Source organism: Chiloscyllium plagiosum, unplaced genomic scaffold (assembly GCF_037043375.1).
Source record: "Chiloscyllium plagiosum isolate Xiang-an unplaced genomic scaffold, Cpla_swu_hap1 HiC_scaffold_9, whole genome shotgun sequence".
NCBI classification, from domain to species: domain Eukaryota; kingdom Metazoa; phylum Chordata; class Chondrichthyes; order Orectolobiformes; family Hemiscylliidae; genus Chiloscyllium; species Chiloscyllium plagiosum.
The window spans coordinates 34,396,041-34,417,150 of record NW_028270147.1 but is presented as its reverse complement, the minus strand read 5'-3'; the positions used below and the strand labels follow the sequence as shown (position 1 = coordinate 34,417,150).

Sequence of the window (21,110 nt, the reverse complement as noted above, 5' to 3'; positions counted from 1 at the left end):
CTCACTGACCTGCTGTGATTTTCCAGCGCCAAACTTTTCGACTTTGAAGAAACATGGGCCATATGTAGGCATGTGGGACTAGTTTGGTTTGGGAGCTTGGTTAAATGGACTAGTTGGACCAAAGATGTTATATTTTGATGTTATATGACTCATGACTCTATTACTCACTTGGGTAACTGGCATAACATCTTTACAGCTTGATGGTAGCACCCTGTTAGTGACATCCACTACTTGTGATGCTAGTGCATGGTAGAAACATGAAACAGCTGACTTCACTTGTCACTCAACTCATGAAATATCTCGCCGTTCAAAGAAATGTGAAGTAAACTGGGCAATTTTCAGATCAAAGTGTGAGCACCTTAGGGTCTTCCATGAGCTTGCACAATATACAGCAAGAAATGATCTGATCAGGGTCACCATTACCTTGCAGGATGGTTTTTGTTACACCATGTTTCAGAATCAGGATCGCAGGTTGAATGAACGACTAGGGCCGTGCTTAAAAGGTTGCCAAAAAGGCCAATCACGTAGCATGTGGAACTGTCGCAATTTGAATGTATATATGGACCAGTGAATGTATATTTAAAGCAAATAGAGAATCCTCAGCTGATATCTCAATTAGGACATCAAGGAATGAATGAATGAATTAGCTTTATTATCACAAAATGGGATCGTATTTGAATGTTCAAACAGGAATTTGAGAACAGAATGACACCAATTACACCATCTGGAAAATGTTTACATGCAGCTCTGGATTCAAATAGAGTAAACATATCATCTACTTACCATGTCTATACAGGGGCTGGGATGTTTGTCATACCAATGAAGACATGATACTCACGGAATCCAACAAATATGTTTGTGAGCTTTAGGCCAAGTGAGGATCCCATCGCAACACCATCGATTTGGGCATGCATGGCATTGTTGAAACTGAATTCAACTTTCTGACATGATTTTCAACTGGACATTGTTAGCTGAATAATCCTGACTATCATAGGAATTATGCTGACAAACAGTTTAGGGTTGTTAATCAGGGTTGCAGAGTGGCACAATTAAATGCATTGGGAGCCATATATATATTAATAAACAGGGCCCTGTGTTTTACAAACAGCAAGAACAAGTACACCCACTCTGCCTTTTTCAATTCAACAGAATAAGTAACAGCCATTCAGTGGTTTGCTTCATAGAACAATGCCCTGACGAGTCAGAGTCAATCTGCCTGGTTAAATTTTAAACAAAGCTTGGCAGTTAACTGTCAATTATAATTGATTAGTGCATTCCACATGGCAAGGCCGTTACCAAACAGGATCTACTGGCTAACCAATCAGCACTCACCTCTGATGTTATATGTGTTGGGTTTCCTTCTTGAATTGTTATTCTTGCAAATTGTCCTGATAATTTGCAATGATGAAAAGCTTCGATAAACTGTCTTTATTCAGGTTCTGTACTACCAAATGACTGTCATAGTTCTGTTAATCCTCACTATTCAAACACAATGCACAGGTGCTTTGTTATCCACAGTGTTAAATCAGAATATACCTATCCATATGCACATGCTGACCACCATGGCGACTTTAGGTGTGCGATGACGCAACGACTTAAGCGCATAAAGTGTTGCATAGCAGCGATCAGCACTCATTGCAGTCAAAGTAATGCAGGTTGCCTGGACAGTAACCTGTGAAAAAATAAATACATAAGCATTTTTCATTAGATAATGGGGCAATCATCTTGATGAGAAAATAATTAAATTGGGTTATTGGTGGCTGCATTAATAATCAGGCAGTAGGAGTCAATGATAAACTGAATATTTCAAGGACCATTAGTAAAGGCCTAAATGGAAATGGGGCTGCTTTAATTCCAAGTCAGTACCCCAATGAAGAATAGAGATAGATTTACATTTCTTACAGTGTGGAAACAGGCCCTTCGGCCCAATAAGTCCACACCGACCCACCAAAGCGTAACCCACCCACTCCCCTACATTTACCCCTTTACCTAACACTACGGGCAATTTAGCATGGCCAATTCACCTGACCTGCACATCTTTGGACTGTGGGAGGAAACCGGAGCACCCGGAGGAAACTCACGCAGACACGGGGAGAATGTGCAAAATCCACACAGTCAGTCGCCTGAGTCAGGAATTGAACCCGGGTCTCTGGCGCTGTGAGGAAGCAGTGCTAATCACTGTGCCACCGTGCCGCCCTTTGGTCCAACCCGTCTATACCAACCAGATATCCTCAATTAATCTCGTCCCATTTGCCAGCATTTGGCCCATATCCCTCCAAACCCTTCCTATTCATATACCCATCCAGATGCCTTTTAAGTGTTGCAAATGTACATGCCTCCACCACTTCCTGTGGCAGCTCATTCCATACACAGACCACCCTTGCCACAGTTGCAACACTTAAAAGGCATCTGGATGGGTATATGAATAGGAAGGGTTTGGAGGCATATGGGCCAAATGCTGGCAAATGGGACAAGATTAATTGAGGATATCTGGTTGGTATAGATGGGTTGGACCAAAGGATCTTTTTCCAAGCTCTAGTTTTACAACTCTATGAACGTTGTGGTACATCTTGCTTTTTGTCATTTATATAAAGGATTTTAGGGGCATATAGGCCAAATGCTGGCAGAAGTGACTAGGTCAGCTTGGGAAATCTGCTTGGTGCAGTTGAGTTGGACCAAAGGGTCTGTTTCTATGCTATATGACTCTGTGGCTCTATAACATGTACAATTTATTATCCTCCCATTCAATGGCTAATAAATTATATTAAACAATTTAGTGTGCCATTTCAACATCATCGCTGATCTTGCCCATGTCTATCTCTGTAAATAACTCTAGTCCTAAAACTCTGAGACTTTGGGGCTTCACCAATTATGACCTCACGCACACCCCATTTTAATTACACCACCATCAGCAGCTACATATCCAGCTGCTGGGGCTCAAAGTTCCGGATTTCCTTCCTTAAATCACACTTCCTCTTGATGCCTCGTTTCTCCTTTAAGATGTTCCATCAAACATATCTCTGTGACTAAACATTTGGTCTGCTGCCCTCAAATGTGATTCAGTGTCATATTTTAGATCATAAGATCATAAGACATAGGAATATGGATGTAAGGCCATTCAGCCCATCGAGTCCACTCCGCCATTTAATAATGGCATTTCAACTTCGCTTACACACACTCTCCCCATAGCCTGTAATTCCTTGCAAGATCAAGAATTTATCAATCTTTGTCTTGAAGACATTTAACATCCTGGCTTGCACTCCGCTCTGTGGCAATGAATTCCACAGGCCCACCATTCTCTGGCTGAAGAACTGTCTCCTCATTTCTGTTCTAAATTGAGCCGTTCTAATTCTAAGGCTGTACGACGCCTCACGGAAATAACTTCCCAGCATCCACCCTTTCTAAGCCATGCATCATAGAACATAGAACATTACAGCGCAGGACAGGCCCTTCGGCCCTCGATGTTGCGCCGACCAGTCATACCAATCTGAAGCCCATCTAACCTACACCAGTCTATGTACGTCCATATGCTTGTCCAATGATGACTTAAATGCACTTAAAGTTGGCGAATTTACTACCGTTGCAGGCAAAGCATTCTACACCCTTACTACTCTCTGAGTAAAGAAACTACCTCTGACATCTGCCCTATATCTACCACTCCTCAATTTGAAGCTATGCCCCTCGTGCTCGCCATCACCATACTTGGAAAAAGGCTCTCCCTGTCCACCCTATCTAACCCTCTGATTAGCTTATATGTCTCTATTAAGTTACCTCTCAACCTTCTTCTCTCCAACGAAACAGCCTCAAGTCCCTCAGCCTTTCCTCATAAGACCTATCCTCCATACCAGGCAACATCCTAGTAAACCTCCTCTGCACCCTTTCCAAAGCTTCCACATCCTTCTTAAAATGTGGTGACCAGAACTGTACACAATACTCCAAATGTGGCCGCACCAGAGTTTTGTACAGCTGTAACATAACCTCATGGTTCCGAAACTCGATCCCCCTATTAATAAAAGCTAAAACACTGTATGCCTTCTTAACAACCCTGGAAATGTGTTGCTGGAAAAGCGCAGCAGGTCAGGCAGCATCCAGGGAACAGAGAATCGACGTTTCGGGCATAAGCCCTTCTTCAGGAAGGGCTTATGCCCGATACGTCGATTCTCCTGTTCCCTGGATGCTGCCTGACCTGCTGCGCTTTTCCAGCAACACATTTCAGCTCTGATCTCCAGCATCTGCAGACCTCACTTTCTTCTTAACAACCCTGTCAACCTGGGTGGCAACTTTCAAGGATCTGTGTACCTAGACACCGAGATCTCTCTGTTCATGTAAACTACCAAGAATCTTACCATTAGCCCAGTACTTTGCATTCCGGTTATTCTGACCAAAGTGAATCAATTCACACTTGTCCGCATTAAACTCCATTTGCCACCTCTCAGCCCAGCTCTGCAGCTTATCTAGGTCTCTCTGTAACCTACAACATTCTTCGTCACTATCCACAACTCCACCAACCTTAGTGTCGTCTGCAAATTTACTAACCCACCCTTCTACACCCTCATCCAGGTCGTTTATAAAAATGACGAACAGCAGTGGACCCAACACCAACCCTTGCGGTATACCACTGGACTCCAGGATGAATATTTCCCATCAACCACCACCCTCTGTCTTCTTTCAGTAAGCCAATTAATTATTGATCCAAACTGCTATATCTCCCACAATCCCATTCCTCATTTTATACAATAGCCTACTGTGGGGAACCTTATCGAACGCCTTGCTAAAATCCATATACACCACATCAACCAGTTTACTCTCATCTACCTGTTTGGTCATCTTCTCAAAGAACTCAATAAGGTTTGTGAGGCACGACCTACCCTTCACAAAACCGTGCTGACTATCCCTAATCAAATTATTCTTTTCTAGATGATTATAAATCCTATCTCTTAGAACCTTTTCCAACACTTTACCAACAACTGAAGTAAGGCTCACTGGTCTATAATTACCAGGGTTGTCTCTACTCCCCTTCTTGAACAGGGGAACCACATTTGCTATCCTCCAGTCTTCTGGCACTATTCCTGTAGACAATGACTATTTAAAGATCAATGTCAAAGGCTCGGCAATCTCCTCCCTTTGACATTGATCTTTAAATTGTCATTGTCTACAGGAATAGTGCCAGATATCTTGTAAGTTTCTATTAGATCTCCCACCAACCTTCTAAACTCTAATGAATACAATTCCAGGATCCTCAGCCAATTATCGTATGTTCGGCCTACCATTCCAGGAATCATCTGTGTGAATCTCTGCTGGACACGCTCCAGTACCAGTATGTTCTTCCTGAGGTGTTGGGCCCAAAATTAGACACAGTGCTCTAAATGGGGCCTAACTAAAGCTTTGTAAAGTCTCAGAAGCACATCGCTGCTTTTATATTCTAACCCTCTTGAGATAAATGACAACATTACATTTGCTTTCTTAATCACTCACTCAACCTGCAAGTCAACCTTTAGAGAATCGTGTACTAGCACTCCGAGATCCCGTTGTACTTTGGCTTTATGAATTTTCTCACCGTTTAGAAAATACTCCATGGCTGTATTTTTTCCAAAGTGCAAGACCTCACATTTGCTCACATTGAATTTCATCAGCAATTTACTGGGCCACTCTCCTAAACTGTCTAAATCTTTCTGCAGCCTCCCCACCTCCTCAGTACTACCTACCTATCCGCCTAACTTCGTATCATCAGCAAACTTCACCAGAATGCTCCTGTCCCTTCATCCAGATATAAAGTGAATAGCTACGGCCCCAACACTGAACCCTATGGGACTCCACTTGTCACCAGCTCCTTTCCGAAAAAGAACCTTTTATCCCAACTCTCTGCCTTCTGTCAGATAGCCAAACCTCAATTCCTGATGAAGGGCCTTTGCCCAAAACATCGATTTTCCTGCTCCTCGGATGCTGCCTGACTTGTTGTGCTTTTCCAGCACCGCTCTAATCTTGACTCTGATCTCCAGCATCTGCAGTGCTCACATTTGCTTAATGGCATGGCAGGAGCTCACCTTGCACACCATGGGCCCTCACCTTGCTCAGCAGCCTCCCATGAGGCACCTTATCAAAGGCCTTTTGGAAGTCTAGATGGATAACATCCACTGGGTTTCCCTGGTCTAACCTACTTGTTAGGCACGACCTCCCCTTATGAAATCCATGCTGACTTGTTCTAAACAGACCCTGCACTTCCAAGAACTTAGAAATCTCATCCTTAACGATGGATTCTAGAATTGTACTGACAACCGAGGTTAGGCTAATCGGCCCATAATTTTCCATCTTTTGTCTTGATCCTTTCTTGAACAAGGGGGTTATAGCAGCAATTTTCCAGTCTTCTGGACTTTCCTTGACTCCAGCGACTTTTGAAAGGTCACAACCAATACCTCCATTATTTCCTCAGCCACCTCCCGCAGAATTCTAGGATGTAGCCCATTGGAGCCAGGAGATTTATCAATTTTTAGATCTTTTAGCTTTTCTAGCATCTTCCCTTTTGTAATGGCCCTTCTGTAATCTTCCCCGACTCTCCTTAATTGTTGGGATAATACTCCTGTCTTCCACTGTGAAGACTGTTGCAAAGTACTTATTAGGTTCTTCAGCTATTTCCTTACCTCCCATAACTAGCCTCCCAGCATCAATTTGGAACAGCCAATGTCTACTTTTGCCTCTCGTTTGTTTCTTTTGTATTGAAAGAAACTTTTACTATCATTCCTAATATTACTGGCTAGCCTACCTTCATATTTGATCCTCTCCTTCCTTATTTCTCTTTGTTGTCCTCTGTTCATTTTTTTAGTCTTCCCAATCTTCTGATTTCCCAGTGCTCTTGGTCACTTTATAGGCTCTCTCTTTCTCTTTGATACATTTCCTGACTTTTTCTTTGTCAGCCATGGTTGTCTAACCCCCACCCCGGATAATCTTTCTTTTCTTTAGGATGAACCTCTGTACTGTGTCCTCAATTACACCCAGAAACCCCTGCTATTGTTGCTCTTCTGTCTTCCCCGCTAGGTTCTGCTTCCAGTTGATTTTTGTCAGTTCCTCTCTCAAGCCCCTGTAATTGCCTTTTTTTAACTGTAACACTATTACATCCAATTTTGCCTTCTCTCTTTCAAACTGCAGACTGAACTCTACCATATTATGATCGCTGCCTCCAAAGTGTTCCCTTACTTTAAGATCTTTTATGGAGTCTGGCTCATTATATATCACTAAGTCCAGAATAGCCTGCTCCCTTGTGGGCTCCATCATAAGCTGTTCCACAAAGCCATCCTGTAAGTATTCCATGAATTCCCTTTCTTTGGATCCACTGGCAACATTATTCACCCAGTCCACCTGGATATTGAAGTTTCCCATAAACACTGTGACTTTGCCTTTCTGACATGCCCTATCTATTTCCCGGTACATCTTGTGCCCCTGGTCCTGACCACCATTAGGAGGTCTGTACATAACTCCCATTATGTTTTTTTTTTGCCTTTGTGGTTCCTCAACTCCACCCACACAGACTCCACATCATCTAACCCTATGTCATTCAGTGCCATAGATTTAATTTCATTCTTAACTAACAAGGCAACCCTACCCCCCTCTGCTCACGTCCCTGTCTTTTCGATAAGTTATGAATCCTTGGATGTTTAACTACCAGTCCTGAACATCCTGCAACCACACCTCTGTGAAGCCTACCATATCATAATCATTCACGATGATTTGTGCCGTTAATTCATCTACTTTGTTACGAATACTATGAACATTCAGGTAAAGCACCTTAATGCTAATTTTCTTATCCTCATGATTTCTAACATCTCGAATAATATGTTCTAAGCTATCTTTCCTTTTTGCTTCATTCCTAGTCTACCTTGAACTTAAACCTGCACACATGCTAACCTGCTGCTTATCCTTCTACTGATTCCATCCTCCCTGTCGCTTTCCCTTTCCCTTTGTTCGATAATGCTCTACGTTAGCACTTTGGAACATTATAACATATCAAAGAATACGAATTATTTTTACTGTTGTTTATTTCAATTGAGTTAGCAAGTTGGTTAAAAGAATATACAAAACTTCCATAAATACATTAACCAGAGCATCGATTAAGGCAATTTTTTAAAAAAACCTTGAGTCATGTTAAAATGGACCTTGGAATTAAAGACTCAAGAATGCGAATTCTAAACACATTTTCTTGCTTCATTAACTCACTTTGTCCTGATTTATTGATGCCTTTGATAGTGCAGCTCCATTTTGTGTAATATTGTGACATTAATTCTTGCCTTGTCGATAAACATTCCGTTAATTTCCTAACCACTCAGCATGTGTATGTTCACTTACCTGTTGTAAGTAGTTGACAAATTTGCACATGAAGTCTCCAAAGATCCAGTCAGGTAGCGGGTATAAAGTGGCAGTAAATGGAACACAGCATACCAGGAATATTATGTCTGTGGCAGCCAGGTTAGCTTTCAATGAAATGGAAAACATCTTTAGGATTCAAAGGTTTTTGTCGGTCCATAAGACTTTTCACTGCATATTCGGGAAACACTTCCACAAAAATATTTGCAAGGTTCATCAATGAAGATTAATGTTTTCCAAATCTGTTGGCAGTCACTTAATATGTTTACAGGTGTGTCATTTTATATCTTTAATTTTTGATGTAAGGCTAACAAATCTCCAGTTACCCAATGTGGCCCTCTTGGTTTTTATAACTATGGGAATCACTGAGTCACAACTTTCCATTTTTTCATTGTTCCCACCTAACTGCAAATGACTCTCAGTCACTCACAAATGTTCTTTATTGTCTATCTAATTAATTTGATTTTTAGCTCTTCTGCATTGCAGTCGATATTGCCTTTCTGCCTCTTTTACCCAGAAGAACCCAAGTTTTGTTAATGGTGATAAATGAACAAAAAAAAGGTGTTCTGTACTAAACAGCACAATAGCTGAAAGTGATCTAAATCTATATACAAATAATATGTTTGGTTCTGCAATAATTTAGACATTCTGGATGAACAAAGTTTTGGAAATTTAATTTACAGCTCTTCGTATTTACCGGACAATTCTGGCATATACTTCATTTATGAAAAAAAAGAAATGCTCCAAAAAATCTGTTTCCATCACTAATTGATTATGGCATGCCTGATAAATGTTACGGCCGTGTTGTGGTCAAGCAAAGACCCCAGACAAATGCTTTCCTGAACTCCGGGTCAGTTAGACTCGAAACGTCAGCTCTTTTCTCTCCTTACAGATGCTGCCAGACCTGCTGAGATTTTCCAGCACTTTCTCTTTTGCTTTCCTGAACTCACTCAGTTTAATGGACCTAACACAAAATAAGTGGTCTCCAAAGGCTTCCTGACTGAATGTTAATATAAATGGATTGATCAAATATTTGCTCAATATTTTCAGAATGTTTTGTTTTTACTCAGGTTTTAAATATTTCCATTTTATTTTTCCATTTTGTCTGTTAATGTGATGTTTTCTTCATTACCACTGGAGGGCAGCAATTAACTTAGCCATTAAGATAGAGTGCTATAAGTTTTATAGTAGTCAAACAGGAGGCTGGAAGAATAGAGCAAGCCAGGCAACATCCGGAGTTAGAGAAGTCAATATTTCAGGTATAACCCTTTTTCTGAAATGGACATGGGGTTAGAGTGCACTGCAGATGAAGAGGGGTGGTTTTGCATGGGGAGAGGGGTGGAATGGTGAGAGTACGACCTGGTTGGTCGATGGGAAGGATGAATCTGGTTGGTAGCTGGAAGGAAAGGTCAGTAGGTGGAATGGAAGGGAGGAAGTGAGGCTGGGAAGGGAGCCGGGGGCTGGGTGGAAAGGTTAGTGGGAATTGGAGAACTCAGTGTTGAGTCCTCTGGGCTGTAGGCATCTAAAGCAGAAGGCAAGGTGTTGGTCCTCTAATGTGCAGTTTGATCAATGGCATGGCACAGAAATATGCCAAGCATTTGAGTTAAGTGTTTTTAAGTTATGTCATTCTATATGAAATACACCATGAATGCTGTTGTACAGGGAGGTGAAAAGTTAGAGAGAAAAGTGAAAGATGAATGTTTTGTATTTACTTGGAACTTAAGCCAATCAAATGCAAAAAATTGCATTGATACCAACCACAGTCTAACTGATTTATATGATAAAAGGCAAACTGCTGACTCTCTAAAATAACCTTTGCTCTGTCAATTAAAGAAATGTGTGTGATGAAATCCCTGTTTGTTATCCATTGTGTACTGTGCAAATTAGCAATCTATGAATATTATTCCAGGTTATCATCCAAGGGGTTTATTTGGAAGCACTAGCTTTCGGAGCGCTGCTCCTTTATCAGGTGAATGTGGAGAATCTCCACAACCACCTGATAAAGGAGCAGCGCTCTGAAAGCTAGTGCTTCCAAATAAACCTGTTGGACTATAACCTGGCGTTGTGTGATTTTTAACTTTGTCCACCCCAGCCCAACACAAGCGTCCCCAAGTTATGAATGTTATAACATTCAGGGAACAGGCAGCTCCAACGGGTTACTACAGTTGTTTCAAACCATTATTTACATTCAATAGTGTGGGGCTTGTGGGAAGGTTTTCAATAGGTCATTTAGCACAGTTCAAGAGTTACTCAACAGTTAATTTTAAGGCAGTTGGGTGAAGGCAGTATAAAGAAAATGGTTTTTACTTTACAGTTACTAATCAGTCAGCTAGTTAACAGGATATAAGTGAAGCTTCATCCTGAATGGTGCTGCCAGACCAGGCTCTGAACTGCTGCATTCAGGAGAAGTCTGAGGAGGCGGATGTACAGCTAACTGGGGTTAGGGAAAGGCCTGGGGGTTGTGGGCCCTCAAAGGAAAGCTGTGTGCCATTCAGAATTCCCCACAGCTGAGAGCAAGAGTGAAGGAAGCCCAAAGGCAGTATTACTTTTGTGCTGCTGAGCAAGGTGAGAGAAATGAAGAGGCACCACCAGCTTGATTAAGCTAGCTGTCTGTGAAAAGCTGAAGTTGTGCCTGTGAGGAGATGCTAGAGTGCAGTTTCCAGAATCCAGCAGAATACAGACACAATTGGGAGTGTAAACTACTAGACATGAGCATTCACTGAGACAAGCCGCGTCAGAATTGCTTTCTAGTGAGTTCGAGAAATAAATTTTCAACATAGGAATTAGAACCTCTTGTAAACTTTTAACAAGATTTGGTAGCAAGAGTGCCACTGTTTTCCCTGGGACATCGGAGGATGAGGGGTGACCTCATAGAGGTTTATAAAATCATGAGGGGCATTGATAGAATAAATAGGCAAATTCCCTTCCCTGGGGTGGGGGGAGTCCAGAACTAGACGGCATAGGTTTAGGGTGAGTGGGGAAAAATATAATAGAGAACTGAGGGGCAACGTTTTCAGGCAAAGATGGTACGTGTATGGAATGTGCTGACAGAGGAAGTGGCGGAGGCTGGTACAATTGCAACTTTTAAAAGGCACCTGGATGGGTATATGTATAGGAAGGGTTTGGAGGGATATGGGCCGGGTGCTGGCAGGTGGGACTAGACTGGGTGGGATACCTGGTCGGCACGGACGGGTTGGACCGAAGGGTCTGTTTCCATGCTGTACATCTCTATGACTCTAAATCTGGAGGCTTGTTAAGAAATCTGGTGTTCAACACTGTGTCTGTTTCTTATACTTAGATCAGGTTCAGTCTAATTGGATGTTGTAGATTGTAATACTGTTCTAATGTTGTATAACATAATGTTATTGTTTGTTAATTGTTCATTGTCATGGAATCTTATAGTTTTATTCTCTTAGTAAGTATCTGGAATCTCTTAATTTGTCAGCTTTTAAAAAATAGTTACTTATCCCGATCCAGGTTATAATACAAATTTGGTAGTCTGGTTAAGGATCACAACATGAGTTTGTTACCATTCACTGTAGTAGGTCTGAAATTACTGATGTCAGTGAAATTGCATTCTATTGCCCTGATAAATCTAGCTTCGTTTACAGAAACAGTCGGAAACTTAAAGGTAAATTGCTGCACTTAGCACAGTGGCACAATACATAAAAGAACCAGCAGACTACACCTCATTAATCAAAACCACAATCCCACATTAATTTCTGGATGCATAACATTAAATAAATATTCAAGTGACACTAAATCATGGGCATAGTAAATACTGAGGAAGATATCAGAAAAATACTAAAATACATTAATAGACTTATAACATATACATACTTGAGAAATTAAGTTCAGTATGGCTAAGTATAAGGTTTAGTAGGAAGAATAAAGAACTCATGTACTGCTCTGATTATTAAGAATCTAAATAGGGTAAATTAGCTAAAGTCGAGAATGTGGTGCTGGAAAGCCACAGCAGGTCAGGCAGCATCCGCGAGGCAAGAGAATGAACGTTTTGGGCATAAGCCCTTCATCAGGGATGAGGCTTGTGGGCCGGGGGTCTGAGACGTAAATTGGAGGGGGGTGGGGCTGGGGGTATGGTAGCTGAGAATGCAATACGTAGATGAATGTGGGGCGAAGGTGATAGATTGGAGAGGAGAGTGGAGCGGATAGTTGGGAAAGATCGACAGGTCAAGAGAGTGGTGCCAAGTTGGAGGCTTGGGACTAGGATAAGGCGGGGGGAGGGGAAATGAGGAAACTGGTGAAATCCAAATTAATCCTGTGTGGTTGCAGGGTCCCAAGGCACACGATGAGGCATTCTTCCTCCAGGCGTCGGGTGGTTAGGGTTTGGCGATGACGGAGGCCCAGGAGCTTCATGTCATTGGTGAAGTGGGAGGGGCAGTTGAAGTGTTCAGCTATGGGGCGGTGGGGTTAGTTGTTGCAGGTGTCCCAGAGATGTTCCCTGAAATGATCCGCAAGTTGCCGTCCTGTCTCCCCGATGTAGAGGAGACCACATTGGTTGCAACGGATACAGTAGATGACATTTGTGGAGATACAGGTAAATTTCTGTCAGATGTGGAAGGATCCTTTGAGGCCTTGGATGGAGGTGAGGAATGACATGTAGGCGCAGATTTTGCACCTCCTGCAGTGGCAGGGGAAGGTGCCAGGAGTGAGGTGAGGGCTGGTGGGGGTGTGGATCTGGCAAGGGAGTTGCGGAGGGAATGGTCTCTCCGGAACACTGATAGGATTGGGATGGGAAATATATTCCTACTGGAGGGGTCTGTTTGTAGGTATTGGAGGCCAGGCTGCCTAATCTAAAGTCACTGGTCAATTTGCAGGGAAACACCAGCACTCTCTGCATACCATGTGTCTGTAACTGTCAACACATCAAAGCAGTTCCTGCGGTCGCCAATTTTGGGGAATTAGACAGAAATATCAGAACATCGAAAATGTTCCTTTCAAGGCTCCAGCTAATGTCAAATTCGATGTTCATGTAACATGGCCAGGTTCAAACAGCCGGCACATCCCAGCATGTTTCACTTCTCATTATACTTGTTCACATCTGGGCAACCCAGCCAGATATTGGCTGTGTGATGTGAGAGAAAGCTGCAGGTGGAGGCAGGGATGGCACTGCTTCAGGCACTGAGAGGCCTCAAACTCTTTTCATGTGCACAGATCAGAAAGAGAGCTTCTTCATACATAGTTAAAAATCATACAACACCAGGTTATAGTCCAGCAGGTTTATTTGGAAGCACTAGCTTTCAGAGCGCTGATCCTTCATCAGGTGGTTTGAGTATAAGGTCATAATTAGATTCAATTCAATTCCCTACAATATGGAAACAGGCCCTTTGGCCCAACAAGTCCACACCAACCCTCCACCCAGACCCATTCCACACATTTACCCCTGACGAATGCACCTAACACTATGGGCAATTAAGCATGGCCAATTCACCTGACCTGTGCATCTTTGGATTGTGGCAGGAAACCCACGCAGACACGGGGAGAATGGGCAAACTCCACACAAACAGTCACCTGAGGCTGGAATTGACCATGGGTCCCTTGCACTGTGAGATAACAGTGCTAACCACTGAGCCACCATGCCACCCCAAAACTTGGCATAAGACACACCAAAAGTTTACAGTGTGATGTAACTGAAAGTATATATAGAAAAAGCTAGGCTTCCAAATAAACCTGTTGGACTATATCCTGGTGATGTGTGATTTTTAACTTTGTACATGCCAGTCCAATGTGCAGATGATGAAGCAACTGAACCCTCCAAGGAGAGAGAAACCTCTAAAGACTTCCATTAGAGGAATAACCTAATTTTCCGATAAAACCCGCAGAATGTATCGGAAATGATCGATTATTATTATAGAGACCACCTTCTCCCATGCTGCCTACCTTTCTCCTGTATTTGTTTTCAACCAAACTGCCCCAACAATTGATACTCTCGTTGATTTGAGGTTTAAATGTAAAGTTTGCAATCAACAGTGAACATACTTCATGTAAATAGGGTTTATTGCACTTATATTCATACCCGATCTAATCGCAGCTGAATATTACAATGAAATCTGGAAATAAACAAAAAAGCCATCCCTTCGGAAAGCTCTTTGTTCCGGATCACATTTTATTTCCCAAAATATACTCTGGTCTCGCTCTGGTTTGCTCACAGCATTCCCAGGCCCTGGTGCCCTGATGTTTCAGAGGGACCTGATCCTCTGGCACCTGATAACTCCGGTCTGATTATTCAATCTTTCACTTTCTTCCCGGTTTTCTCATTACTGGAACCCTGACATCACCATGCCCCACCCACCATTACCAGCATTCCTCCCCTCTCCTAATTACTCACTCCCCCATCCCTCCCCAACCTCCTCATTCCTCTCTCCCCATCTCCACCTCATTCCCTCTCTCCCACCTCACTCCCTCTGTCCCACCTCTCCTCTCCTCATTCCCTTTCCCCACCTCTCCTCTCCTCATTCCCTCTGTCCCACATCTCCTCTCCTCATTCTCTCTTTCCCCACCTCTCCTCCTCATTCCCTCTATCACATCTCTCCTCCCCAATTCCGACTCTTCCACCTCTCCTCTATATTCTCTCTCTCCACTTGCCTCTCCATTCCCCCTCTCCCTCCACTCCCCTTCATTTACTCAATCATCCCATCTCCTTCTGACAATTTCCTCCTTCCTCTTTCATCCCCTGACCATTTCCTTTCTTTCCTCACTATCTGACCATTCTCTCTCTCTCTTTCCTCTCTTCCCCTATCATTTTTCCTCTCCCAATAGGAAAAATGGACTATTTTCCATTAAATAGGAAAATAGGACTATTTTCACTGGAACATCAGATGCTGAGAGATGACCTTACAGGGGTTTCTAAAATCATCAGGGACATGGATAGGCAGAATCGCTAAGATCTTCTCCCGAGAGCAGGGGAGTCCAAAACTAGAGGGCACAGGTTTAAGGCGAAAGGGGAAAAGATGTAAAGGAGAACAAAGGGGCAAGGTTTTTACAGAGGGTGGCTGGTACAATTACAATATTTAAAAGGCATGTGATTGGGTAGATGAATAGAAAGGGTTTAGAGGAATGGGAGCCAAATGTTGGCAAATGGGACGGGGTCAGATTGGGATGTGTGGTAGGCATGGACAAGTTAGACTGAAGAGTCTGTTTCCATGCTGTACGAATCTGACTATGATTATGACTCTCCCTCCCCAACCATTCCCTCTGTCATCTCCTTCCCTAATGGAAATGTGTTGCTGGAAAAGCGCAGCAGGTCAGGCAGCATCTAGGGAACAGGAGAATCGACGTTTCGGGCATTAGCCCTTCTTCAGGAATGAGGAAAGTTGGTCCAGCAGGCTAAGATAAAAGATAGGGAGGAGGGACTTGGGGGAGGGGCGTCGGAAATGTGAAAGGTGGAAAGAGGTCAAGGTGAGGGTGATAGGTCAGACTGGGGTGGGGGCGGAGAGGTCGGGAAGAAGATTGCAGGTTAGGAAGGCGGTGCAGAATTTGATGGATTTGACTGAGACAGGCTGGGGGGAGGGGAAATGAGGAAACTGGTGAAATCCGAGTTCATCCCTTGTGGTTGGAGGGTTCCTAGCCGGAAGATGAGGCGTTCTTCCTCCAACCGTCGTTTCGCTGTGGTCTGACGATGGAGGAGTCCAAAGACCTGCATATCCTTGGTGGAGTGGGAGGGGGAATTGAAATGTTGAGCTACAGGGTGGTTGGGTTGGTTGGTCCAGGTGTCCCAGAGGTGTTCTCTGAAACGCTCCGCAAGTAGGCGGCCTGTCTCCCCAATACAGAGGAGGCCACATCGGGTGCAAAGGATGCAATAGATGATATGTGTGGAGGTACAGGTGAATCTGTGGCGGATATGGAAGTTTCCTTTGGGGCCTTGGAGAGAGGTGAGGGGGGAGGTGTGGGCGCAAGTCTTGCACCTCCTGCGGTTGCAGCGGAAGGTGCCGGGAGTGGAGGTTGGGTTGGTGGGGGGTGTGGATCTGACGAGGGAGTCACGGAGGGAGTGGTCTTTATGGAATGCTGATAGGGGAGGGGAGGGAAATATATCCTTGGTGGTGGGGTCCGTTTGGAGGTGGCGGAAATGGCGGCGGATGATGCCTGGACTACACCTCCTCCCATCCTGCCCCCTGTAAAAACGCCATCCCATTCTCCCAATTCCTTCGACTCCGCCGCATCTGCTCCCAGGAGGACCAGTTCCAAAAACGCACATCCCAGATGGCCTCCTTCTTCAAGGACCGCAATTTCCCCCCCGACGTGGTCGATGATGCCCTCCACCGCATCTCTTCCACTTCCCGATCCTCCGCCCTTGAACCCCGCCCCTCCAACCGCCACCAGGACAGAACCCCACTGGTCCTCACCTACCACCCCACTAACCTCCATGTACAGCGCATCATCCGCCGCTATTTCCACCACCTCCAAACGGACCCCACCACCAAGGATATATTTCCCTCCCCTCCCCTATCAGCATTCCGTAAAGACCACTCCCTCCGTGACTCCCTCGTCAGATCCACACCCCCCACCAACCCAACCTCCACTCCCGGCACCTTCCCCTGCAACCGCAGGAGGTGCAAGACTTGCGCCCACACCTCCCCCCTCACCTCCCTCCAAGGCCCCAAAGGAAACTTCCATATCCGCCACAGATTCACTTGTACCTCCACACATATCATCTATTGCATCCTTTGCACCCGATGTGGCCTCCTCTATATTGGGGAGACAGGCCGCCTACTTGCGGAGCGTTTCAGAGTACACCTCTGGGACACCCGGACCAACCAACCCAACCACCCTGTAGCTCAACATTTCAATTCCCCCTCCCACTCCACCAAGGATATGCAGGTCTTTGGACTCCTCCATCGTCAGACCACAGCGAAACGATGGTTGGAGGAAGAACGCCTCATCTTCCGGCTAGGAACCCTCCAACCACAAGGGATGAACTCGGATTTCACCAGTTTCCTCATTTCCCCTCCCCCCAGCCTGTCTCAGTCAAATCCATCAAATTCAGCACCGCCTTCCTAACCTGCAATCTTCTTCCCGACCTCTCCGCCCCCACCCCAGTCTGACCTATCACCCTCACCTTGACCTCTTTCCACCTATCACATTTCCGACGCCCCTCCCCCAAGTCCCTCCTCCCTATCTTTTATCTTAGCCTGCTGGACCAACTTTCCTCATTCCTGAAGAAGGGCTAATGCCCGAAACGACGATTCTCCTGTTCCCTAGATGCTGCCTGACCTGCTGCGCTTTTCCAGCAACACATTTCCATCTCTGATCTCTAGCATCTGCAGACCTCACTTTTTCCATCTCCTTCCCTAACCATTCCTTCTATCTCTCTCCCTCTCCTCCACTGAACATTCCCTCTCTCACTCAGCATCTCTGACCATTATTTATTTCTCTCAAAACCATTGACCACTCTCTCTCTGTTCTCCCTTGGCTATTAGTCCTCTCCTCCGTTGACTATTCCGACCTTCTCTCTTTCGCTCTCCTTCCCTCCTCTCCTCCCCTTGATCATTCCCTTTCTCTCTCTCTCTCCCTCTCCTCACCTGACCGTTCCCTCTTTATCTCTCTCCCCATCCTCCCTGACCATTCCCCCTCTCTCTCCCTTTCCTCCACTAACCATCTCCTCCCCGACCATTCCCTCTCTTTCTCTCTCCTCCCTTGACCATTTCCACTCTCTCTCCCTCTCCTCCCTTGACCATTTCCACTCTCTCTCCCTCTCCTCCCTTGACCATTCACTCTCTCTCCCTCCCTCTCATCCCTTGACCATTCCCCCTCTCTCTCTCCTCTTCTGTTCATTCCCTCTCTCTCCTCATCTGACCATTTCCTCTCTCTCCTCCCTTGACCATTCCCTCTCTCTCTCGTTCCTCCCCGACCATTCCCTCTCTCTCTCTCCCCCTCCTCCCCTGACCATTCCCCCCTTTCTCCCTCTCCTCCCTTGACCATTCCCCCTCTCTCTCCCTCTCCTCCCCTGACCATTCCCCCTCTCTCCCTCTCCTCCCTTGACCATTCCCCCTCTCTCTCTCACCTCCCCTGCCCATTCCCCCCTCACTCTCCCACTCCTCTTCTAACCATTCCCTCTCTCTCTCCCTCTCCTCTCCTGCCGAATCCGGTTCACTCTCTTCTTCTCCTCCCTTGACCATTCCCTCTCTCTCTCTCTCTCCCTTTCCTCCCCTGACCATTCCCTCTCTCTCTCCCTCTTCTTCCCTAATCACTCCCTTTCTCTCTCCCCCTCTCCTGCCCTGAGCATTCCCCCTCTCCTGCCTTGACCATTCCCTCTCTCTCTTCTCCCTTGACCCCCCTCTCTCTCCCTCTCCTCCCCAGACCATTCCCCCTCTCTGTCCCTCCCTCTCCTCCCTTGACCATTCCCCCCCTCACTGTCCCTCCCCTCTCCTGCCCATTCCCACTCTCTTTCTCCTCACCTGACCATTCCCCCCCCCTCTCTCTCCCCCTTGACTATTCCCACTCTCTCTCCTCCCGACCATTTCCTCTTTCTCTCTCTCTCCCTCTCCTCCCCTCCCCTTACCATTCCCCCTCTCTCTCCCTCTCCTCCCCCGACCATTCCCCCCTCCCTCTCTCCCTCTCCTCTCCTAACCATTCTCTCTCTCTCCCTCACCTCTCCTGCCCAATCCCGTTCACTCTCTCCTTCTCCTCCCCTGACCATTCCCCCCCTCTCTCTCCCTCTCCTTCCTTGACCATTCCCCCTCTCTCCCTCTCCTGCCCATTCCCTCTCTCTCTTTCCTCACTTGACCATTTCCTCTCTCTCTCTCTCCTCCCTTGACCATTCCTCCTCTCTCTCCCTCTCCTCCTCTGACCATTCCCTCTTTCTCTCTCTCTCCCCCTCCTACCCTCACCATTTCCCCCTTTCTCCCTCTCCTACCATGACCATTCCCTCTCTATCTCTCTCCTCCCTTGACCATTCCCTCTCTCTCTCCCTCTCCTCCCTTGACCATTCCCTCTCTCTCTCCTCCCTTGACCATTCCCTCTCTCTCTCCTCCCTTGACCATTCCCCCCTCCTCACCTGACCATTCCCTCTCTCTCTCTTCCCTCCCTTGACCATTCCCCCCTCTCTCCCTTTCCTTCCCTGATCATTCCCTCTCTCTCTCCTCCAGACCATTCCTTCTCCCTCTTCTGCCCTGACCATTCCCTCTCTCTCTCCTCCCCTGACCATTCTCTCTCTCTCTCCCTCTCCTGCCCTGACCATCCCCCCCCCCCCTCTCCTCCCCTGACCATTCCCCCTCTCTCGCCTCCATTGACCATTCCCTCTCTCTCTCTCTCTCCCTCTCCTGACCGATCCCGGTCACTGTCTCATTCTCCTCCCTTGACCATTCCCCCTCTCTCTCCCTTTCCTCCCCTGACCATTCCCTCTCTCTCTCCTTCCTTGACCATTCCCCCTCTCTCTCCCTCTCCTCCCCTGACCATTACTCCCCTCCCTCTCCTCTCCTGCCCAATTCCGTTCACTCTCTCCTTCTCCTCCGTTGACCATTCCCCCTCTCTCTCCCTTTCCACCCCTGATCATTCCCTCTCTCCTCCCTTGACCATTCCCACTCTCTCTTCCCTTGACCATTCCCCCCTCCTCACCTGACTATTCCCTCTCTCCCCTCCCTTGACCATTCCCCCCTCTCTCCCTCTCCTCTCCTGACCATTCCCGTTCACTCTCTCCTCCTCCCCTGACCATTCCCTCTCTCTCTCTCCCTCTCCTCCCCTGATCATTCCCTCTCTCTCTCCTCCCTTGACCATTCCCTCTCTCTCTTCCCTTGACCATTCCCCCCTCTCCTCACCTGACTATTCCCTCTCTCACTCTTCCCTCCCTTGAACATTCCTCCCTCTCTCCCTCTCCTCCCCTGACCATTCCCATTCACTCTCTCCTCCTCCCCTGACCATTCCCTCTCTCTCCTCCCTTGACCATTCCCCTCTCTCTCTCTCCTCCCCTGACCATTCCCTCTCTCTCTCCCTCTCCTGCTCTAACCATTACCCCTCCTCCCTTGACCATTCCCCCCTCTCTCTCCCTCTCCTGCCCTGACCATTCCCCCTCCACCCCTGACCATTCCCTCTCTCTCTCCCACCCTGACCATTCCCCCTCCTCCCTTGACTATTCCCCCCTCTCTCCCTCTCGTCCCCTGACCATTCCCCTTCCCCCTCTCTCCTCTCTTGACCATTCCCTCCTCTCTCTCCCTTTCCTCCCTTGACCATTCCCCCCCTCTCTCCCTCTCCTCCCCTGACCATTCCCTCCTCTCTCTCCCTCTCCTCCCCTGACCATTCCCCTTCCCCCTCTCTCTCCTCCCCTGACCATTCCCCTTCCCCCTCTCGCTCCTCCCTTGACCATTCCCCCTCTCTCTCCCTCTCCTCCCTTGACCATTCCCCCTCTCCTCCCTTTCCCATTCCCCTTCTCTCTCCCTCTCCTCCCTTGACCATTCCCCCTCTCTCTCCCTCTCCTCCCTTGACCATTCCCCCCCTCTCTCCCTCTCCTCCCTTGACCACTCCCCTTCTCTCTCTCTCTCTCCTCCCTTGACCATTCCCTCTCTCTCTCCCTCTCCTCCCCTGACCATTCCCCCTCTCTCCCTCTCCTCCCTTGACCATTCCCCCTCTCTCTCACCTCCCCTGCCCATTCCCCCCCACTCTCCCACTCCTCTTCTAACCATTCCCTCTCTCTCCCTCTCCTCTCCTGCCGAATCCCGTTCACTCTCTTCTTCTCCTCCCTTGACCATTCCCTCTCTCTCTCTCTCCCTTTCCTCCCCTGACCATTCCCTCTCTCTCCCTCT

General features: G+C 46.5%; 1 protein-coding gene across 1 annotated transcript in view; it reads right to left on the bottom strand.

Moving 5' to 3' along the window:
* kiss1ra (KISS1 receptor a) overlaps nt 1-21,110 on the bottom strand; it is a 44,396-nt gene that overhangs the window by 18,302 nt on the left and 4,984 nt on the right. Inside the window, exons 2-3 of the mRNA XM_087990529.1 lie at nt 8,338-8,462; nt 1,537-1,672 (exon numbers count right to left, since the gene is read on the bottom strand). Coding sequence (XP_087846655.1) covers nt 1,537-1,672; nt 8,338-8,462 — 261 coding nt within the window. The remainder of the gene's footprint in view (nt 1-1,536; nt 1,673-8,337; nt 8,463-21,110) is intronic.